Source organism: Microtus oregoni, unplaced genomic scaffold (assembly GCF_018167655.1).
Source record: "Microtus oregoni isolate MIOR12 unplaced genomic scaffold, Mior012 000024F_ref0000369, whole genome shotgun sequence".
Classification (NCBI taxonomy): Eukaryota; Metazoa; Chordata; class Mammalia; order Rodentia; family Cricetidae; genus Microtus; species Microtus oregoni.
This window is the reverse complement of record NW_024543083.1, coordinates 14,881,233-14,903,859: the sequence shown is the minus strand read 5'-3', so window position 1 is coordinate 14,903,859 and position 22,627 is coordinate 14,881,233. Positions and strand designations below refer to the sequence as shown.

General features: G+C 43.9%; 1 protein-coding gene across 2 annotated transcripts in view; it reads right to left on the bottom strand.

Moving 5' to 3' along the window:
- Positions 1–11,602: 11,602 nt before the first annotated feature.
- The window catches only part of Csmd1 (CUB and Sushi multiple domains 1), a 1,426,468-nt gene continuing 1,415,443 nt past the window's right edge, over positions 11,603–22,627 (bottom strand). For both annotated transcript variants that reach the window (XM_041673587.1, XM_041673588.1), the window contains 4 exons: positions 20,770–20,882; positions 19,915–20,002; positions 17,208–17,340; positions 11,603–14,994 (listed from right to left, as the gene is read on the bottom strand). In XM_041673587.1, the coding sequence (XP_041529521.1) occupies positions 14,835–14,994; positions 17,208–17,340; positions 19,915–20,002; positions 20,770–20,882 (494 nt within the window). In that variant the 3' untranslated portion in view covers positions 11,603–14,834. The remainder of the gene's footprint in view (positions 14,995–17,207; positions 17,341–19,914; positions 20,003–20,769; positions 20,883–22,627) is intronic.

The window sequence follows — 22,627 nt, the reverse complement described above, 5'->3', positions numbered from 1 at the left end:
AGAATGGATAAAGAAAATGTGGTACATTTACACTATGGAGTATTACACCACAATAAAAAAAAATAATGACATCTTGAAATTTGCAGGCAAATGGATGGATCTAGAAAACATCATACTGAGTGAGGTAGCCCAGACCCAGAAAGATAAATATAATATGCACTCACCCATAAGTGGCTTTTAGACATAAAGCAAAACAAAATCAGATTATAGTCTACAACCCCAGAGAACCTAGACACAAAGAGGACCCTAAAAGAGACATACATGAATCTACATAGGAAAGTGAAAAAGACAAGGTCTCCTAAGTAACTTGGCAGCATGGGGTCATGGGAAAATGTAGAAGGGCAGAGAAGAGAAAGAAAGGGGAGTGAAAAAAATGTATGGCTCTATAAAACAATAAAAAATAAATAAAAATGTTCTGAAAAGCCAGTTATAAAAACAGCATGGCACTGGCACACGAGGCAAGCATGCAGACCAATGGAATAGAATAAACGATCGAGAAGTAAGCCCAGGCAGCTACCATACAGTTCATTCTTTAAAATTACACAGTGGAAAGATACCACCTCACCCGAGATTGGCTAGCATCGACAAATCCAACAGTGAAAGCAGGAGAAGATGTGGGGAAAGCATAACCTCTATCCATTGTTTGTGGGAGTATATAAGTATAGCCATTATGGAGGTTCCTCACAAAATTAAAAATAGAAGTATTATATGGTCCAACTATACCACTCCTGGGTATAAACTCAAAGATTCCATATCCTATCACAGAAAAAGTCAAACATTCATGTTTGTTACTGTTATAGTCATAATAGCAAGCGAGTGGAACCAGCTTAGTGATCTGTCAAAAGATGCATGGATAATTAAAACCTGGGACATATACACAATGGAATTTTACTCAATTGTGAAGAAAAATGAAACCATAAAACGTTTAGGAAAATGGACAGATATAAAGGACATGAAATAAAGTGAGGTGACCCAAACTCAGAAAGACAAAAAAACACATGTTCTCTCTCAGATTTGAATCACAGCATATAGTATATTACACATTTATGTAAAATAGTGTGAGTAAAATCTAAACATTCCTCTGAAGGCAAGCTGGCGGAATACGGGGTGATGAGGAATGACGGGGAGGGTGGTGGGCTAAAGGACACAGGGGGCATGAAGAGGAAAAGAATTGGTGGGTGAAGATACAAACAGGTGATAGGGACCGCAGAGGTGAAAAAGACTGGGGAGAGAAGAAATGTAAAACTTACTTTGTTTAAATACGTTACATGTATCTATCATATTAAACACACGTACACATATATGCATGTACACAAAACACACATACACATATGCACGTACACATGTATACACAATACACACATGTATATGCACATATACACAATATACATATATACATACAATACATACACATACACACATACATATATATACAACACACATATACAATATACATAAGTGCATATAGACACAACACACATATACATATATACACACATATACACATTTATATATATATATATGAGAAAAAGCTTCAACAAGTGATATATTAAAAACCAGAGTACCATATATAGAAATCCGAGTCATATTCTTGTATATATTTCTCTGCAGAAAGGTAAAGTGAAGGTAGATCAAATGCCTTGAACAACAACAACAACAAAATGACCCCAAACCTTGAAACTTGGGGGGAAATGGAGGAAACAAATGAAAGCACAACACAGGCAGAGAGGTAACTTTTCCAATGGGGCTCTAATTGCTCTGGATATAAGAGGAATGATTGGCATATAGGATTGCTTCAAAGTAAAGATATTCTGCCTGAAAAATAAGCAATTGGCAGAGTAAAGAGAATGCCTGAAGAATGGAAGGAAAGTCTTGGAAATAATAATCCATCTGTTTAGATTTTTGTCCACCTTGACAGGCTAGCGGCATTTGAGAAGAGGGAACCTCAATTGAGAAAACGCCCCCAACATGTTGGCCTGTGGAGCAGTTTCTTGACTAATCATTTGTGTGGGAAGGTCAGCTCAGTGTGGGTGGTGCCAGCCCAGGGCAGGCGGTTCTAGGCTCTATAAGAAAGCAAAATGAAAAGGCTACGAGGAGCAAGCCAGTACGTAGTGTTCCTCCATGGCTTCTGCGTCAGCTGCTGCCTCCAGGTTTCTGCCATGCTTGAGTTCCTACTCTGAATTACTCGATGATAGACGTGGGGCTCTAAGCTGAAATAAACACTTTCAAAAGCTGCTTTTAATTGTGAAGTTTTATCACAGCAGTAGAAACCATAATTAATATGTTCATGCAGCACAGGATTAATATTTAGACTATATTAAAAGTACAAAACATCAGACCAGAAGCATAACTAATTCAATCAATAAATGGGCAATGGGAATCAGCAGGTACTTCAAACAAAGACAAACATGTACAACAAACACCTGAGAACACGGTGAGTAACTACAGTCACTCGGGAAACACGAGACGAACGTGCACTGAAATCTGGTCTCACTCCATCCAAATGGCTGATTAAGTTAACAGAGGAGGGCTGGAAAGACAGGTCAGTGCTTAAGAGGCTGCTCTTGCAGAAGCCAAGGTTCAGTTCTCAGCACCCACATGATAGTCTGTAACTTCAGTTCCAGGGCACCCAGTGCTCTCTTCTGAACTCTGCAGAGCCAGGCATGTATGTTGTGCATATGTATACATGATGGCAAACCCTCACACACATAAAAATAAAAGTAAATAAATCTAAAATAGGAAAAAGGGAAACAAATGACATAGGATGCCGGTGCAGGTGGATGGAGAAAGACTTCCTAACTCATGGCTGATGGGAAAGAAATTCAAGGCCGCCACTATGGAAATCAAAGAGACGTTTCTCAAAAAGTTAAAACTATGATATAGTCATACCCTTGTGAATATATACCCAGGAAAATTAAATCAATTCATAATAATAAAGGTATGGATTGTGCTTAGGTAAGTTTCAATTTAGAAATGGATTAAAAAGATATGATATAACATATAAATATATTACAGTTTTATATATAAATCTGTACCACACAATACACACATATGTTTATATAATATATATATATATTATGTATACATAATCTACGGTATTTTTTTAGTCATAGAGAAGAATAAAACTATTTGTTTTTAGGAAAAACTAGATTTTTATATGAAGTGAAAACTCAGAAAAACAAATATATGCTTTCTCTCATAAGCAGAAAACAGAAAGATAGGATTTGAAACTCAAAAGTTAAAAGAATAGGAATGCAGAAGGTAAGCAGAAAAAGGAAAGATAATAAGATTGACAGGTTCCTCTGTAAACAGCACACTGAAACCCATCAGATACAAGTAATGTGTGCCCACTAAAACTAATTAGAAGAAGAAGAAGAGGAGGAGGAGGGGAGGAAGAGAATGAAGAGGAGGAGGAAAAAGAAGAGGAGGGGAGGAGGGAAGCGAGGAGAAGAAGAGAACAAAAAGGCTCAAAAGAAGCTGATGCTCTCTGAGGCAACAATTATTAAATAAAGAACCATTTGGGGTTGTAGATAAACAGAGGGACCCCGTGTAAGAGGAAAAGGCAGTGTCCACCTCGCTGTACATTACAGAGATTTAACAGGCAGAGTGTGGCTGTGCCTACCGGTCTTGAGTGAGGGAAACAAGTGTAGTAAGAAGAGGAGTCTGTAGCTCTTCATCATGGTCTTGGCCAACACAGATCTCAGAGTCCAGATGCCAGTCAGCTGAGACCCAGGAGAGGTGGAGTCAGGCAGTAGGCAGTTCTGCTGCTGATCTGGACAAAGAGAGGTCCACAGAGGAAAGCCATCAAGAAACAAGTGCCGCTGTGATTCTGAGAACTAAGATTCAAGGAGTGACTTCCCATGTGGCTGTGTCTATCACAGAAGAACTGTACTTCTGACAGTCTCCGGGCCCATACCACCTGTTACAGATTATTTTCGCATATTCTTGACTTGCCAAGTTAATCATTCATTGCCTAATTGAGGTCAGGTGCCATAACAAGGGTGGTTTTAATAGCCAAGGGCACACAAAACAAATGGAAAGACGATGATGACTCCATTCCATGGGAGAGGAGAAAAATCCAGCATGTCACAGAAACCACTGATAACCACAAAGCCTGGTGGACACTGAGCTGTATGAGGTGAAGTCCACAGAAAAGTTGGACAAAAGGTATAAAAATACTGCATGTGACTTTTAGGTTTGAAGATGTGCGAACACCAGGTTAGGATCATAGTATTATGCATAGGCCCCAGGGAGAACAAGGAGCAAGACTGTGAACGAGATATGGGAGAAATTCCAGTGGACCAGCAGGGAAAGGCAAAGACAACAGCATAGGGTGTGGGTCCTGCTGCAAGGGAAGAAGGACGCCAGTGATGAGGTGACAGTGACCCAGTGGGCAAGGGGCATTTCCAAGACACAGCCCGAACCTGCATCACGCTGGGGTCTTTTAGAGGAAGATGTTCAGATTTACCCTGCATCAGGAAGCCCAGGGGACCTTCTTGACTATTCTAGGTTTGGTCATTTAACTGACTTCAGTGAACCTTGGGTGCCCCAATTATTTTATAGCTGTTATTTTCTCTTTAAGACAGCAGGCTCCTCCTCACTGCCAGGATGAATAGATGCTCATCTTGGAGACAATTTGGATGGCATCAGACCCTTATCTATCATTACATTGCTTAGATGGGAATCGTGTTTAAAACCACAAAATGTATCTGATTAAATTTATGGAAAAGTGAAAGTTGTCTAACTGAATAAAATTGCTACAGAATTTTAAGGCTTAAATCTTACTTGTTTACTTTATGTTAGCTTTTCCATTGGAATCTGAGGCTGCAATTTAGGAGTTGGAGGAAGATAATCTATTTTCCCACTGTTAACTTCTACTGACAAGAAGGTTACCAGAGCCACTGCTCCTTGTGATGAAGGGATAGTCATGCAAGTTCCATTTTCCCCATTTGCTGTAGTCATCCTGGAAAGCCCGGGCTACATGTGTGTTCAAATGGTCACGGGGGCATCTGTACTTATAAAACTTCCACTTTATTTCCAAAGCAAACATCTGCTCTAGTGTTGCAAGCAAGAAAGCATGCAAGCAAGCAAGAAAGCATGCAAGCAAGCAAGAAAGCATGCAAGCAAGCAAGAAAGCATGCATGCAAGTCAGTATCACACAGGCATACAGAAGCAGGTATGGGCACCTGCCTCCCCCCATATACAATGTAGCTAAACACATGTGACCATCAAAGTTTCAGTATCCTTTCATTTCAACTACCCCCCCCCCAAAAAAAAGAGGCAGGGCAATGGTACCCTGATGATAATATACTTCTGTGTGAGAGCTGAGCCATGATGCTGAATCAGAGGTAAACATGGATAGGCAGAAAATTTTCTAATGGAAGAAAGTATTTTAAAGCAAATCACCTCATTGTGTTGCTCTGAAAATGCAAAGTGTAACTGGGGGATTCCTGGCTCTTCTGCAGGTGGAGAACTCTGATGCTACTGAACAATTATACTTTATTGCTTTCCCCACTCCGGTTGCACCCATGGGTGGTCTGTGGCTACACTGTAGCTGAGGAGATGAACATGGGAACCTGCTGGAGATGGGAGAAGAAGTGGGGATCTACCTTGACACGGTGGCTTTCTTGGACATGGGAGATTATGGGATGCCTGTTGCAGGCTTCCCTTGCTTCCTGTTTGAACTTTGCATCTTCTGTGATGACCAATGGGAGCTAATCTCAGCCATGAGGTCAGCTACGCTGGGTGATTTGTCCCCTTCCTACAGTATGTGGACCATTCCAAATCCCAGCAATTTCCAGAGAAGCCAGTAATATCCCAGGACCTATCAAATGGAAGACCGGGGGAGTCTTATCCCAGGCTGCTATGAGAACACAAACCACGTGGGGTCTGCATTTTTACAGAAAGAACTGATCTCCAAAGCTCCAGAAGGGAGCTGCTGAGTGGAAAAAATTGAATCAATGATATCAATACAACCTTTATCTCCCTCACCAGCTGAGGAGGCATGGGGCTATTAGGGTCATCATAAAAGGACGCATTCAGGATTCTTAATACCATAGCCACCTGCTCTGTCAACAAGTGTACCAAGGCATCTTTTCTCCTTGGTCCTGGGATGCATTTCTCAATGCAAACATGGAAAGGTGTGTTCAGCACATTTTGCTCTGCCTGTTTGTGCAACCAAATCTGCAGCTGGACTGTGGTTTCCAGGGGGCCTGGCTCTGTGTCATTCGCTTTGGGCTCTATGAACCCCGCAGGAGCTCGGACACTGGGTGGCTGCTTTATAAACACGAATTAACCACACTGATTTTACAACTGACAGGATCTCAAAGAGTGCCTGCTGCAGAAAACTCATCAGGGTGAGCTCTGCCTCGTCAGGAAAATCTTCTAGGGCAGATTTATCAACAGCCCACAGAGTGCAGACGTTGAAAGTGGATTAGTTCTTTCCAACCTTAGCTGGCCCAGTTTCTGCTCACAGTGACTGAAATGGACGGGTTAATGTTTACTTCTTTTTTAGAATTTTCTTTCCATGATTGCCTTACTTTTAAGGTTCCCTGCAAAGCAGAAATTAATGCTTTTCAACTTGGCTTTGTCCACTTGCTGTAAAATTTCTGAGAACAATTGAACAGACAAAGATGGGACTCTAAGAAAACAGAAGGAGTTCAGTGGCCCCAGGCCCTTCAAGGGGTGCAGAGCTTATCGACATGAACGGTAATGCTCTCCACATCCCACATGGTTCAGCTTGTTCATGAGATCAAAGACACAAGGCAGTATTGCAAGCAGAGTCACGGTCATCTTTCTCTACTCGGAAAGAACGTGTTTGAGGCCAGTACAGATGTCCAACATCTGGCATAGGTGTTTATGTTTTGAATTAGCAATCATTTCCTTAGGGAGATAATAATGTACATGTTAGGCTGTAGAATTTTACAGAGGGGAATGTGAGACTGTCTTGTTTTAGATCCCCACAGCAGAGAGAGCTGTTATTTACTGCTTAGATATTCTTTTGTGTGTGCACATATTTCCTGCATGTGTGTACACATGCAAACACAGATGTGTGTTGAGCATGTCAGAAGTTAACCTCAGCTAACATTCCTCTGGTGCTGTCAACCTTACTTATTTTGAGACAGAGTTTGTGGTCATTTGAATGAGAATGGCTCCCATAGGCTTGCATGTTTAAGTATTTGGTCCCCAGTTAGTAGAACTATTTGAGAAGGATTGGGAGGTGTGGCCTTGTTGAAGGCGTGGCTTTGTTGGAGGTGTGGCCTTGTTGGAGATATGACACTAGGGAAAACCCTTCAGGTTTCAAAAGACTCACACTATTCCCCGTTAGTTCTCTCTCTCTCTCTCTCTCTCTCTCTCTCTCTCTCTCTCTCTCTGCTTAACAGCTACAGATCAGGATATGAGTTCTTAAGCATTCTTTTGCTTTGCCATCATGGTTTTTAATCCTCTGAAACTGTATAAGTTGCCTTCACCACAGTGCTCTATCACAGCAATAGAAGAGTAATTTATACAAGATCTCTCACTAGCCTGGAACATCTCAAGTAGGCTAGGCTGCCCTCTCAGTAAGCCTCAGGGATCTTCCTGCCTTTCCCGCCTGACACTGAGATTACAGGCACAGGCTACCATGCCCTGCTTTTTTCTGTAAGTTTAAAGGATTAAACTCAGGCTCTTGTAGGTGAGCACTTTATCTGCCCGGAGAATCCACTAGAGATGCTCATCGGGCTCCATTCTAGGTTCTTCCCCAGTTTAGCAGATTACAAGGGACATGTTAAAATCCCGGCTACTGAATTCCACCAGGTTAGTGCCAGGCATGGCTAGGCTTCCTGTCACTTACATCCTTCCTCTAATACATCTCCTTGAAGGCCGAGAAACTGCAGACAAACTAATCCACCTATTGTCTACGTCCTCGTTTTGTGCCTATGATGATATCCAATAATCAAGTTTATAGGAAAAAGAAATGTATGTACTCACAGCTCTGGAGGCAGACATCCAGGATCAAAGAGCGAGAGTCTGTCTAGGACCTGCTTGATTCAGCATCTCCTGACAAAGGGATGGATGCTCTCTTGTGGTTGTCTTAAGCTTTAGAAGATGGATGCACTCTATGTGTCGATGGGTAGGTCAGGAGAGGGCCTGCAGCTTGCCTCCGGATGATGTCCTCCTGACTGTGCCCTCCTGTGGAGAGAAGGGACAGAAGCCTCAGTATCTCCTCTGTAAGGTCACTGATCTCATCCCTGCTCCCACTCACTCAGGACCTCATCTGAGCCTGAGTGTCTCCACAAATTCACCTCTAGTCCATCTGTATCTTGAACATCTTTGGGCCTCTGACACCGACCGAGACTCCAGCACTCTGTCCAGCATGGGCTTGGACAAGCAGCCTATGCAGGAATGAGACGCCAAGTACAGGGAAACACTAAGATATAGACTACTGACATGGCTCAGAACAGATGTCTTCAAACTTCACTGACTTGGGAGTATTTCCAGCGAATTTACAAAAATCCTCATAAGCCGATGCTTTTGAGAAAAGGGCACAACTTTGTAGCTAGAAGATGCTGTCATGTCCTGGCTACAGTTTGGAAAAGTGTAGCTTAGAAGATGGGGCTTCCATTTCTCAGAGACAGAACAAAGCAGAGCTGGTTTAGAACTCTGTCATGTTTCACAGCCATTATCTTAGAGTGTAAACTACAATGTACTTAGAATTAATTACACATTATGATGAGTTGAAGGGATACAAAGACATTAATACACATGAAACAGAAAAAGAATTGTCCAAGGCAACAATTGGCAAAGATGGCTTCAGATTGTGTTTTTCATATACGAGGGATAAAGGATTCTGTGGATGACAGGTATTCAGGTAGAGGTGGGTGAAGACTGAACGATGATGATGTGACGATAAGACCGACAGGTGATACAGATGGATGACAGACATATGGCTCAATATTTGTGTACATCAAACCATACTATAGTGTTTAATATCTGTGTTCACATATTCAATGCTCTTGGAGGGTGCCTGCGACTTCTTAACCACTGTGAGCAGCTCTATCACTACAGGCCCAGGGTTGGGCAATATCTGTGCATGTGGACACCTGAACTGGGCCTGGGTTTGGAGTGGATAGACCACTTTGAGGGTCTCTATCTGGATCTGTTGCAGGCGCTGACTCTTAAAGCACAAATCACAAAACCTGGGAAGCTGGAGGAAGAGAGCTTTGTGAAGTATGGCCATTCACTCTAGGGTTCTCTAGAGTCACAGGACTCATAAAATGAATCTCTCTATATGGACAGGCTTCTCAGAATGACTTACAGGCTGTGGTCCACCTACTCCAACAATGGCTGGATGTAAAGAGAAAGTCCAAGAACCCAGGAGTCATTCAGTCCATAGGACGGGATATCACAGCTGAGCTTTGGTATGTGCTGGAATTCCAGAGAAGCAGGCTCCATTGCCAGTGAAGGAACAGACCTGAGGGCAAAGTGAGGTCAAGCAGGCTAACATCAAAAGTCTTCTTCTTCTAGGTCCTTACATAGGTGTCCATCAGAAGGTATGGCCCAGGTTAGAGGTAGGTCTTCTCGGCTCAAAAGATCCAGATTAAAGGTTTAAGTCTCCTGGGTACAAAGATCAGGATTAGAGGCAGATCTTCTGACTTGAAAGTATGCAAAAATCCTTCACAGGTGTGCTCTCCATTTGGGGGCTAGAGTTCCAGGTGTCGTTATACTGACAACTGAGAATCACCATCACAGTGGGCACATCAAGGTAAGTTTATCTAGATATGATATGCCCGTGCCGTGTGGCTTGGACTCTGGTTCCTGGGACAATGCCCTAGTTATCATGGTGAATGTCCTGTCACCTCTGGCCTGAACAGGTGGTGAATAGTAGCGCATGTCCATCTAGGCGCACTGGCAGCAGGGAGAGGACTCCAAAGATGAATGGATTCGCTGATATCAAAGGAGGACATGTGCTGGCTTTCTGAAGCCACTGCTGCCCAGAGCTGTGGCTGTTCGCAGGTGGCTTTGCTCCAGTTTCTATTAGCATGGTAACCCTGTAGTCCTATAAAACCAAGTCCATGAAGGTAGAGAACAATCAGCTGTCACATCTCTCTGAGGACCATGGCTTCAGGACGCCTGTGGTCCCACTGTGACAGGGGCAGCCCAGGACTGGGCTCTCAAGTCCAAAAGTGTTTTGTCAAAGCACACAGCCATGAGAACAGAGAGGACAAGGTACTTGGTTCAAGTTCGGCAGCTGCTGGAAGGCCTACCTTGTACAGAGAATACCACCCAGGAAGAACACCGCAGAGGTAGAAGGCATTTGCTAACTCACAGGTAACTTCTGGGTTGCGCTGGGAGAAAAAAAATTAAGTAAGATTGAGCTATGCTGTGCCTTCCCTTTGGAGGCGCTCACGGATGCGGGCAGAGCCGCTGTGCTCCATCCTCGGCCATCAGATGGCCCTGGAGGGCAGGCACATCATGAAGGACCATTTTAAGAGCTCTAAACTCAAATAATAACAAATATTTGTTTGTCTTAGGAGTCTTAATTTGCAGTTTCATGCAGCTCATAGGGTGTGTGTGTGGCGGGGAAGGGGAGAGATTTACAGACAGAGTTACAGAGACATTCAGCAAAGAAATTGCCAAAGAAGGGGACCATGATATTAAGGGTGTGACACATGTGGCGAAAGATGAGAATGTCTCGCTAGAGAGACTCACCTTTACCTGGGCATGAGCTATACACGTGTCTGCGAGTGAACGCGTTTCCTCTGAATTCTTGCTTCTTTACTCATCGTCTCAGGACAGCAGAGCTTGCCGTGCTTTGATCCCTGAGTGTCATTCACCCTCTCTACAAACCACTCAAATCTCCAATGCCGCCAACTCCCAATCATGGCAGCCATGGGCAATCAACGGCCCAGAGAGCCTTGACGTGGCTGGATGGTAGTGATCCAAGCCTCTTGACTGAAAAGCTGGTGTGGCGGTGTGTTTCACTATTGGTTGTTATTCATTTGCGTAATAACTTGATTCTCAGCAATGTTATCACGCCCTCCTACTTACCCAGCAGACATTCATTCAGAGAGGCCATCAGTGAAGGCTTAGGCGTGTTTCCCCTGATCTCTCAGCCCAGAAGTCAGAAGACGAGGTTCTCCCCGTGGCGACATGCTGTCAGTGAGGATGGCTATCTGCTGAGCTGTCTTCTAGAGCGGTACTTAGTGAGCTGGTAGAGGCACCCATAGTCATCCGACATTCCACTTCTCAGGGTTGTGAAAGCTCACAGAAAGACCGCACAACCGAGGAGGCAAAACCAGAACCATTCCTTCAGCCCCATCACACTCACCTGTCTTAGAGGGATGCTGGGGACAGAATTCAGGTCCTCCTGCCGGTGTGGCTGGCACTTCACCACCTGAGGCAAGCCTTGCCTCAGCCTCCTGTGTTAATGACTGTTGGAGTCCCTGATGGGAGGCCTGGCTTGCAGAAAGATTGATCGTCATCGTAATTATTATAAAGGATTACTGAGAAAACACTTCTGTTCAGTCCCCCCACCCCTGCGGAGACTTCCCTGGACAACGGTAAAGTTAAAATAAATTCACGCAAAAATAGAAATCTAAAATTAAATATTTAATTAGAACTCTGATTTGCTTTAAAGATAGGTGGCATTACACAGGTTATGTTACACTCTCTTTATAATTTTTCTTTTGACAAAAAAAAGATACTGTTCATTTTAACAGGCCGCTTTAATATTAATACATGTCGAACAGGATTGGAACTGAAAATCGGCTAGAGAGGGTGATTTTACATTATCGGGAAAATTACAGTTTTGCATTGTAAAAACATTTATTTTTTAACAATTTACCTACATTAATCAAAAAATTACAGCATATTTAATAATTTTACAAATTCTTCATAAAAAATATATCTCTGTACAAAAAGGTCTTCCGCACCTACGTTGTGACAGCAGCGTGTGGAGGGGACAGGAGGGCGGGGCAGTGACGATGGATGGATGGATGGTTTTCCTGATCATAATGCCAGCTTTCTTCCCCCCCCCTTTTTTAATAATAGCTTTTGTTGTTCTTGTTGTTGTTGTTTACAAAATATTTTACAGAAGAAAAAAATTATTGCAGCTAGCCTGAAGGCAAGATGGGCAAAGACAAGCAACAGTTGAACAGCTTCGAAGCATATAACCTGTCCCACATAGCGCGTCCCCTCACTGTGCTCTGGGCACCTCAGGGAAAGTCTCTAAGACTTCCCTGAGGAAGATATTCTTGACTGCCCTGCTGGGTCTTCAATGCCTCTGAGACTGGTGAAACACCACACACGCACGCACATACACACACGCACGCACACACACGCGCGCGCACACACACACACACACACACACACACACACACACGCTCTAGGAAGGACTGGGCTAGGCGCTCACCTGAGAGTGCCCCTCTGTGATGGTGTATTGGTCTGAAATACCTTGATGCAGTTTGGTAGCTAGAAGTCAGTTTGCACACAAAGGAAAGCGACACTGGTCTGGTCATGTGGCTCCTTGCACGTATGGATGCCCTGTCTGAGTTGTCTTCTTCGTGTAACTGGATGGCCAAGAGGCCAAGGGTGTGGGGACAGAGACGTTAGTTTAGACTCCAAAATCAGCATTTTGCACCTAGTCAGAGTGACTCAAACTTAGATATATACAATATATATTTATATATATATATATGTGTGTGTATGTATTTCTATATACATCTAATATATATATAGTGACCCTGTTCTCCCTTGCGCACTACAGTCCTTGGACCTGCTGACATTTTCTGTTTTGTTTTGGCTCAATGTGTGTTTAGGAGCACATTCTTGATGACATCATCTGAATTTCCCAGGGATCTAATGAACCACTGTGTACCTAGAAGAACCCCAAGGATGTCAGCTTGGCCAGAGGAACCTGTGCCGGTACCCCTTCCTAGGACATGGGCTCCTGCAACATGGGACCCAGTGAACTGAGGATCACCAGAAGAGGTCAGGAGCCCTGATATACGACAGACAGCCCTTGGAAGAAGAGCAGGCTGGAGGTAGCCCAGTGGGGCCTCTGGAATACTCAGAATTCAGAACCTTGAAAGTAGCGATATATATGATATATATGATATCCTAGTAAGCTCCTTTCCCACAGGTCCTCTGGGAAGTCCTGCATTTACTTGTCACACAGATAGACAGATACATCCGTCTTAGAGCTAGGAATGAATGTAGTCACCACTGCAAACAGAATGTCCGCATGGCATCTGGACCCACCGGCCAGTGCAAATCTGGGGTGTGCAAAGGGGAAATTTTTACCGTGTTAGCTGTGCATGAAACATCAAATAATAAAATAAGCATCATCTTTCCAAAAATACTTTTATCAAACAAATATAAATAAAAATAAACATGATCTTCTCTTTGAATTTCTTACAGACATTTCTCTGGCCCTGCCTTCTCTCCAGGCTGTTTGTTTTATCCTGTGGGCCGTGCCACCTGGATTATTTATACCATAATGGATAGTCTACCAATAAGGAATTTTAGGTTTGGAAATCATTGCAATCATTTCAAGAAAGGCAAGTAATCTATAAAACAGGTCACCACGAGGGTGTGCTAGCAATGCCTGCCCTTCTGATCCTGATTTTGACTTGGATTCCCTTCTGATTTCCTCTGAGCTTGGGTGTGGCTGTGAGATAGACTTTCAGGGCAGTGTGCGCAGGTGATGTTACAGAACAGAGACAGCAAGCAACCCGCAAGGAAAGACTGCACTGTGAACTGAGACCCGGGGGTTCACAAGCTACCTAATATAAATTACTATTCACATCGATACATGGAAAACAGACATTGCTGGAGACCCCTGTTCCCAATTAGTGTGGCATAGACAATAGTTGTAAGAACGTGAAGGAGAGAAAACAAAAGAAAAAAAAAAGCCTTCGTTTCAACCACCGGTAGTTGGCAATGAATTTGACACATAAACGTGACTAACAGAAATGATAATAAAAATAACTTGTTCACAGTTCAGTCTCCTTTTCAAACTGCCCTGTCTGGGGATATTTCCCCTTAAACCCAGCTGAACTGATGGTGGCATCTTCTGCTTGACCATACAACATGAGAAAATGCTTATGTACAATGTATAGCATATATAAACCCTGTGTAAATAGTTTATTTAAAAACCAGACTCAGTCATTCTTAACACCCTAGTGCAAAATGTTGAGATTCAAAAATTCTGGGATGGAACGGCTTGACTCGTGAGACCTGCAAACATCCCTAGTGATTGATGGGTGCCCAGGGAAGCCTGAAGATCCTCCGAACATGTTGTGTCTCAGGCAGGGCAGAGGGAAGCAGGCAAGCGCGTGTGCACTTCCAAGAAGGCGTTTTCTCCAGGAAGGTGTTTCTTTTGTAGAGAACTCTTGTCCAGTGAGGAGGGATAAAAGGAAAAGAAAAACACAAAACACGTATCGAGTCGCTACCATTTTGTCGCCGCACCTGAAGGATGTATCCGTGTGCTTAGAAGACTCCATCCAAAGGCATCCTGGCCACACAGAGACACAGACGTCAGAGGCATGAAGGACCACCTGTCTCTACGACTCCGCAGTCTTCTTTGCCCTCGCCGGTGTTGGCGTCTTGATTTCCGGCGGATGCAGCAAGGCTTTGATAATCCACTTTCCCGATGACGATGTGTTTGCAAGTTTAGCCTCAGAAGACTTGGTCATGACTGAGGAGAGATTCCCACTGTGTTATGCCAGCAGATGATGGCCAAGGTTGCTGCAGCAAGGCAAGAGTAGAAGGGAGGGTGGTATATGGCACCAAAGGATTTTACTGCTTGTCCATCAGAGGTATGGCTATGAATCGGTCCTAGGGGGCACTGAGGGCTATACCACTGTACACACTGTGTTCAGAGTCGTGTCAAACCTCACAGCCTTGGCCTCTGTGGGTTTTAAGTTTGTATCATACATGGGGTTTTCAAATGAAGCTTGTCCATTACTGTTCTCATGGCCGGCGTAGCCATTATATTGAACTTTTGGTCTTGTTCTACAGAGAAAAGAGAGCACACAGTCAGATCAGACCCGTCACTGCAAGGACACAGGCCTGTTTCCCAGCCTCCTCTCAGCCTCTGCGCTCCCTCAGCAGGTTCGGAGATGGCAGAGCAGAGCAGCTACTTCAACACAGCTGGTTCTTTAAAAATTGGTGGTTGGCGTTCTGTGGGCTTGGGCAGTTCTGTGGGCCCAAGGGCAATGGGACCAGGATTTATCCCTAGTGCATGATCTGATAACTTACTCAGCCTTGATGAAGGGAGGGGCGCGGGGTGGGGGGCTTTGTCCTGCCTCAGCTTAATGTACCAGACTTTGTTGACTCTCCAGGGGAGGACTTACCCTCTCTGAGAAGTGGATGCATGGGGGGAGGAGGGGGAGATCCCAAGCAGAGGAGGTAAGGGGAACTGTAGTTGGTATGTAAAAATAAAAACCTTTTAAATATAAAAGTTAAAGAAATGATGCCGGGTGGCAGTGGCGCTTGCCTTTAATCCAAGCGCTCAGGGGGCAGAGGCAGGCGGATCTCTGAGAGTTCAAGGCCAGCCTGGTCTACAAGAGCTGATTCTAGGACAGGCTTCAAAGCCACAGAGAAACCCTGCCTTGCATAAATGTGTATCTTTTCACGTGGGCACAGCCGTATCCAAGACCCAGAGACTCAGGTGCACGGAAGTGGCAAAGCCTTCACCGTAGGAGGTGACGCTTAGAGCAAAGTCTAAGTGTGTGCAAAAATTAGCAGCTTCCTCCTTAAAAACTGCAACCTGAGACTGCGCCCTGCCACAGACCTCCTACCAAGGAGAACTAGCCTCTCTCCATTGCGCTGTGTGGAAGGAATATGCTGAGGTCCTGGCTGATGGCATGGTTGGTGCTGCTCCAGGTAAGCAAGTGTGACCCAGCTTTTCCGTGCATGGATCTCCACGTGTGATCTTTCTTCATTCTCTTATCACCTTAGTCAGGGTCCCAGGACCAAGCTGAACAGAAAGCGGCTAACTTCTCGGATTTCTTTCCCATGTTTGTGTTTTTAAAATAAGAATACTGATAGCCACAGGCAATGAGGACAGAGCTACAAACTACTGAGAGTCTTAGAACCTTGTGTTTACTTAGGAGTACGGCAGTTACATTTAAAGAAATTCAGTACATAACTTACTTAACGATCCCCTAACTTCAATTTTGTTTGTATAACAAAGATTAAGTGGAAACTTGTGCTTTATATTAAAAAAATGTGGCAAACTTAAGAAGTAACCTTGTTTCTCGGGCTCATAATGGTGCTATTTTTATAAAATGCTACTACTAAAAAGCCAATAGAATTGTCGAGTCATTTGGCACAGAACTTTTCCCAGAATTATATTATCCACATAGAGAAAATGCACACAAGGACTTTGAATTTTTCACAACCAGTGTTTGCTTATTTTGTCAGGGTCTCAAAGAGCTCAGGCTAGCCTCAAACTCTCTATGTAGTTGAAGATAACACTGAACTGCTGGTCTACCTGCCTTGACCTCCGGAATGCTGGGATTACAGGCATGCAGTAAGAATAGGACCCAGGGTTTTGTACATCCGAAGCGAATGCTCTGTCAGCAGAGTGCTTCCCTAGACTGCCTAGAATGTTTCTCTTTCTTTTAAACTCTGTGCATACATATAAACTCCAAAGAAAAGAATCCATTTGTTCAAATTTCTCCAACCCCCTTAAATTCTGACATTTCCTATTAATAAGGATTTTCATGTTAATAGATGTCAATGTATCTTTTCAAGGGACGGAGCACAGGTAGATGGAGCACTATTCAGACATACTAAGAACTTTCGAATTTGCTGAAGCAAGAAAGCCATCAAAAATATATAAATATATATAGAGTTGAAAGGGCCACAGAATCTATTCCTTTGCCTCTCCTGCTGGAAGGCTGCAACTCTCCCAAGGCTCTGAAGTCCTTAGGACCAATGACCAGCAAGTATATTTCCAGACCAGTCATCCATTCCTTTAAAGCTAACTACTTAGACATGCCCAGCTGACAAAACAGGTAAGAATCAAACATGGATCAAAACAAAAATCATCTGCAGACACTCCAGAGTCTACACACTCATATCTAAGAAAGAACCTCAGCATTCCACGTCCACTTTTTGGCAATGTACCATACTATGAGCATGAGAATTCAAGCACACAGCTGTTCAAGCTGACACACCACACCAAGAACCCTTGCAGGGAACTCCTGCCTCTGCCATACCTGTGTTTGTAGAGGTAAAATGCAAACCCTGATAAAATTAGAGCAAAGAAGGGAACGAGAATTGCAGCTGCCACGGAGCCACTGCTGGTGCCCTGGTAATGATTTGAAGAATCTGCATCTGAGTTGGAAGGATCTAGAAGACAAAAAGAGTTGGAATTTGATGGCATTAGGTACTGCTTAGGCAAAAATAGCTGTCTATGATATATTTTAAAGGTGAACACAAGAATGAGAATTTTCATCCCACGACAAAGCCACCTAGTGTTCTTTTCTGAAGATTGCTCATCAAACTTGCTCTCCGTGGACTTTCCTGTTCTGACCTAGCTATGCAAATGGAATCCTCTAGACTTTTCAATTAGCCTCAAGGCTCACAAGTCACCCCATCTTATCAAGCATCAGTATTTTACTACTTTTCTAATGTGGACTGATAATTCATGCATTGATGTACACACCACATTTTTTCTTGAATAAGTTTTTCTTAGCTGATGGACTTTTGGAAAGCTTCTTCCTGAGTGATGATACAGATGATGCTTAAAGCATCTGGGACATGTGTGTGAGGACGTGTGCTCAGTTCTCTTGGCAGGTCAAGGAGGGGTGCTGTTCTCTATTTAACTCTGTCAAATTCTGACAAACTCCATTAATCACAACAGTTGGATGGCTTCACATTCTGCTGGCAGAATCTGAACTCCAGTCCCTTTGCCTCTTTGACAAAACTTGTTTTGATTTTGTTTCCCAGCTGTAACAGGGCCTGCGAAGTAGTGTCTCCATGTAGTTTTGCTTTGCATTTTTCCCAGTGGCTAATCTTCTCTGACACTGTTCACCTCAATTGTCAGCTTGATGGGATCTATAACAACCTGACAGACAAGCCTCTGGGTATGCCTCTGGGAATTACCCTGATTGCATTAATAGAGGCGGTAAGATCCATTCCCCATGGGTGGTGGTATCAGCCCGCGTCTGGGATGCTGGACTGTATGAGTCGGAAAAGTGAACGGAGCACGTGTTCATTGCTCTCTGTTTCTGATTGTGTGTGACGTGTGTGTAAACTCCCACTTGAGTTCCAGTCATGGTGGACTGTAACCTGGACTATGAGGCAGCATGAAGCCTTTCTCCCTTAACCTACTCCTGGCAGAATGCTTCATCTCGGCAATGGGAGGAGACGTTAATAAAATGTCCAACTCTTTTGTGGGCATTTTGTCTGCTTGTATAGGATCTGGGAAACTTATGCTCCCCAGTTCCTGTGTTGTTGGCTTGGTCATCGGCTTCTATGATACGGAGCCATGAGTGCTCAAATTTATCACGTTCACATATTTTCTCTCATTCTGTGTGTACGGGGCCGTCACTCACTTTTCCTATGGAAGCCGATTCATACTTTGCATTGTGCGGATGTTTCCACAGTAAAATTGTCTTTCAGATTAACTTAATTTCAGTACCCATTCAACCATAATCACTTTTATTTGGTTAATCTATTGACTGAAGACAATTAGGAGGTTGTTATTTTCATCCATAAAAAATAAAAAAAAGGGTTTTATCCTTTTTATTCTTGAATGAATGACGGCCACTGGAGCATCACTAAAACATTGGCTTTTCTGATTAGCTGAAAAAAGGACTCACTTGGGATCCAAATTATTTTCTAAAGCAAACTGTTTCTATCTTACAATAAGGTCACCATCCCAGGGGGATAAAGATTTCTTGTTAACACAAGCTGTTATTTTGTTCTGTTGAAAAGAATGCGGGAATATGAAGAAGACATGCTGGAATCAATGGTGGCTTCTGTCCTTCACCAGATAGGTGAACCTGACATGCCTGTAGTCTCCAGGGCAGCTCACTGGTGTCTGTGACCATTGCCAGAGGGTGGGAAACAGAAGAAAGGAGGGAAAATGGGAGCCTGATTTTGCCTAGAGCAAGGGACAAACTTTACCCCTGGCTAGTGTTAGTCTGATGCATTTGTTTGATTTCATTATATGCAGATAACACAATCTATTTTGAAAGATTGTCTCAGCCACTGCTGACATGCATTCAAGTTCTGATTAGGAGACTGCATATTGGGTGGCAGAAAGGTAATATTTTATAATGGCTTGTCCTTACTGATTAGTTTTTGTTCAGTAACCTATAGGTAGGCTACCGCTTTCCTTCCCTGTCTTGGGTATCTGGATGGCAGTCCTGTCAATGCGCCCTCAGTGGCAGTCATCCCAGTTCACCGTCTGACGCTGGCTTCCTGTGTCTAAGTCTGTAGAACCAATGTCTGCACGGCAAAATTCTTCCCCACAAAACAATCAATGTGCCGATGACAGCATACAAGCAAGTAAATCAGATTATTCTGCCCAGGTTAAAATACAGTGCTAATCTCATTTCACAAGTGCTGCTTCCTTGTCTGTGGGCGTGGATAATGGCCTCCATGAGAGCAGAACTCAGCACACAAAGCAAGTCCTGGTTGGAATCTCACCTAGTGGGTCATTCTAGACTTGGCTAGGTAGGGAGGTAGGAGTGGATCAGGGAGGAGTTGGGGGAGAAGGGGTGAACGTTATCTATTATATGAAATTCTCAAGGAATTAATCAAAGTACTATTTACAAGACCCAGCTGATACCCCAGTTCCTCCGGTTCACCTTTGTGAGTCACCTCTTTGCAGCTTCTTCTCAGAGGGTCATTTAAATGCACAACTGCTAGCTGCTTTAAACAAACAAACGATGAACCAACAATTAGTAAGCTTACCTTGTCTTTCCAGCTTGAATTTCCCAAAGTCTTTTCCATGTATGTCACCCTGAAAGGAGAATCCCCCTCTCTCAAGTCCTGAGGACACCTGGTGTGCAGAAAGGAGGGCAAAGCACAAGAAAAAGGAGAGAAAACACAGCTGTCACCCAAACCTAACTGTTACCACTCAGATTTAGACACTGCAGGACCAGAGCGTAATTTTCCCCCAACTAATTTTAGTGACATAGGGAAATGGAAAATCAGGATGGAGCTAAAGTTAAAGCAACAACGGGAAGGGTCACTGTCCCAGTTGGATCTCGACCAGCACTGGGCACGACCTTCCCTAATGAGGAACACTGTCCATCAGCGTACAGCTCTCATTATATGATTTCACCGGGATGAACTAACTCCAGCAGCATCATGGGAGGCTGTGTAATTCTGTTAGATAGTGAACTGGAAAACAACCAATGTCAAACTTGCAGAGAGAACCACCAAGTGGAGCATGGCCACTTTGCTTTCTATGTTTTCTGATCATGACTCTTTTGGAGCCTTCAGAGAATTTTCTAGGTGGTCTCAGAATAGCCACAGTTCTGACAGCAAAAGCTGTGGTATTAAAAGAGCATCGCCTAGACTGAAGAACCTATTTGCCCTTAGCAGCAACAATCCCTTAACTCTGGAGCAACTTATCTCATCTCAGAGATCTGGTTGCTGCCAGCACCAAATGATGTGAATGGTGGCCATACTTCAGAGGTACCTTCTGAGTTCCAGAGGGATGGGCAGTGTTTCCCTTGCCTAGAATTCCCAGTGGATCACGAATTCCTCTGCCCAGGCCTTAAAGTGTGGCGACTGTGTGAGAAATTTCATGAAAGCACTTACATAACCATCGAGTCCCCAGTTGTCATTTTCAAACTTGCTCACGAAAATATCTGCTGGGCCTTTGATATGAAAAGCTTTCAAAAGTAGGTGGGCCTCTTCCTTCTTGTAGACCCCTGAAAAAATGTCAGAGTTGTCAGTCCTGCCCTGCAGAAGTCAGAGTCTGTGACTTGGCCATTCACAGACCCAATCAGGACCAGTTAAAGTGGGGAAATCCTACCACAGACAACAGAACATTTAAACATATGTTTTATTTTCAATTTTGAACCTCAGTATTTTTACCACTGTGGGATTGGAGAAATCACTTCTCGCCAAAGTTCTTGAATGACTCTTTCCCAAACAGATGTACCATTGCACTGTGCTCAACACCGCTAACCAATAAGAAAATTACTATGAACTCAAACCTGTGGATGGAAAGAGCCAGCATTTTCATGTGTATTTTATTTGCTTCTGAAGACAGGGGTATGGAGAGAAAACAGACCAAAACCTTAACTCAAAACACAGCTCCTTTTAGAGATGGCTGGCCCTGTTCGTAGGAAAAGCATCACAGTGGGGAGTTTCTGAGGATAACACAAGAGGCAGGCAGAGGGACCGAGTAGCTGCCCCTGTTAGCTATGCCTGGCTAGGGATGGCTGTGGGGCTGCCCAGAGACAGGGATGGAAACCTGCCTTACACTGGCAATTAGGGCCCCACCAAGGGAAGAATACACAAACCACAGACATGAAGCAAATAGTGCTGCACCTGTCAGACGTCCCACAGGCAGAGAGGACACAGGATAGGTAAAGTTGCTGTGTAAAGTTGCACAGGAAACTCACTATCACTCTCTAGAGGAGCACATCCTGACATCCCAGGAGTGAGTTCCACAAGCAGACACCCCAGTGAGAGGGACCACCGCTGCTGCCTACTAACAAGAGCCACCTGCATCTCACTCTGAGCAGCACCTTCCACACGGCAGGCAATGATCTTTTTTTTTTTTTCCCCATGAATTTAACCTCCAAATCTTTGAACTTGGACTCAAGTTCTACAAGATGAAAGGAGAGATAACAAATATATTTTCATTTTTCATGATTACAAAAAAGAGCATGAAGAATGAAAAATGTCACACAACCAGCAAGTGCTCTGCAGACATCACTTCCTTTCATCTTTTGGTCATTCCCTTTAGGTACCCTACTGTGGGGAGCCTGAGTGCTCCTGGACCTCCCAGGTCCAAACCGCGGAATTCCCAATGGTCTGTGGAGACAGAGGGCTTAAATCCCACTGGATCTTATCCTCTCTCTCTCCATCTCCTCCCGCCTCTCTTTCTCTCTATGTCACTCTCTGTGTGTGTACAAATGAGCTCACCCATCCATGCATAAAGACAAGCTAGAAGTTGATGTTGGATATCGGTTGAATAACTTCCTCTATTGTTCTCCAATTTAATTTTGAGACAGTCTTTCATTGACTGAACCCGGAACCTAGCACTTGACTAGACTGGCCGCTAGCAAGCCCCTGGGATGCTCCTCCCTGTGATTTCCCGTGCTGGGGTTACAGATGTATACCCGCACACAGAGGTTTTGAAGACGTGCTGAGGACCTGAAGTCAGGTACCTATGCTGGGTTGTCAAGGTTTACCTACTGAGACAGCTCCCAGCTCGTACTGGAGAATTTCACTGAAGAAAAGAATACCAAGTTCCTAATTCTATGAGGAGGAATGTCCAATGAGAGTTAGAGTAAGGAATTTAAATACTAAAAGTTCCACATGGGCTGGGTGTGGTAGTGCACTCCCAGGACCAGGAAGGCAGAGGCCTGGTCTACAGAGTGAGTTCTCAGTCGGTCAGGGATATACAGAAAGATCTCATCACACACACACACACACACACACA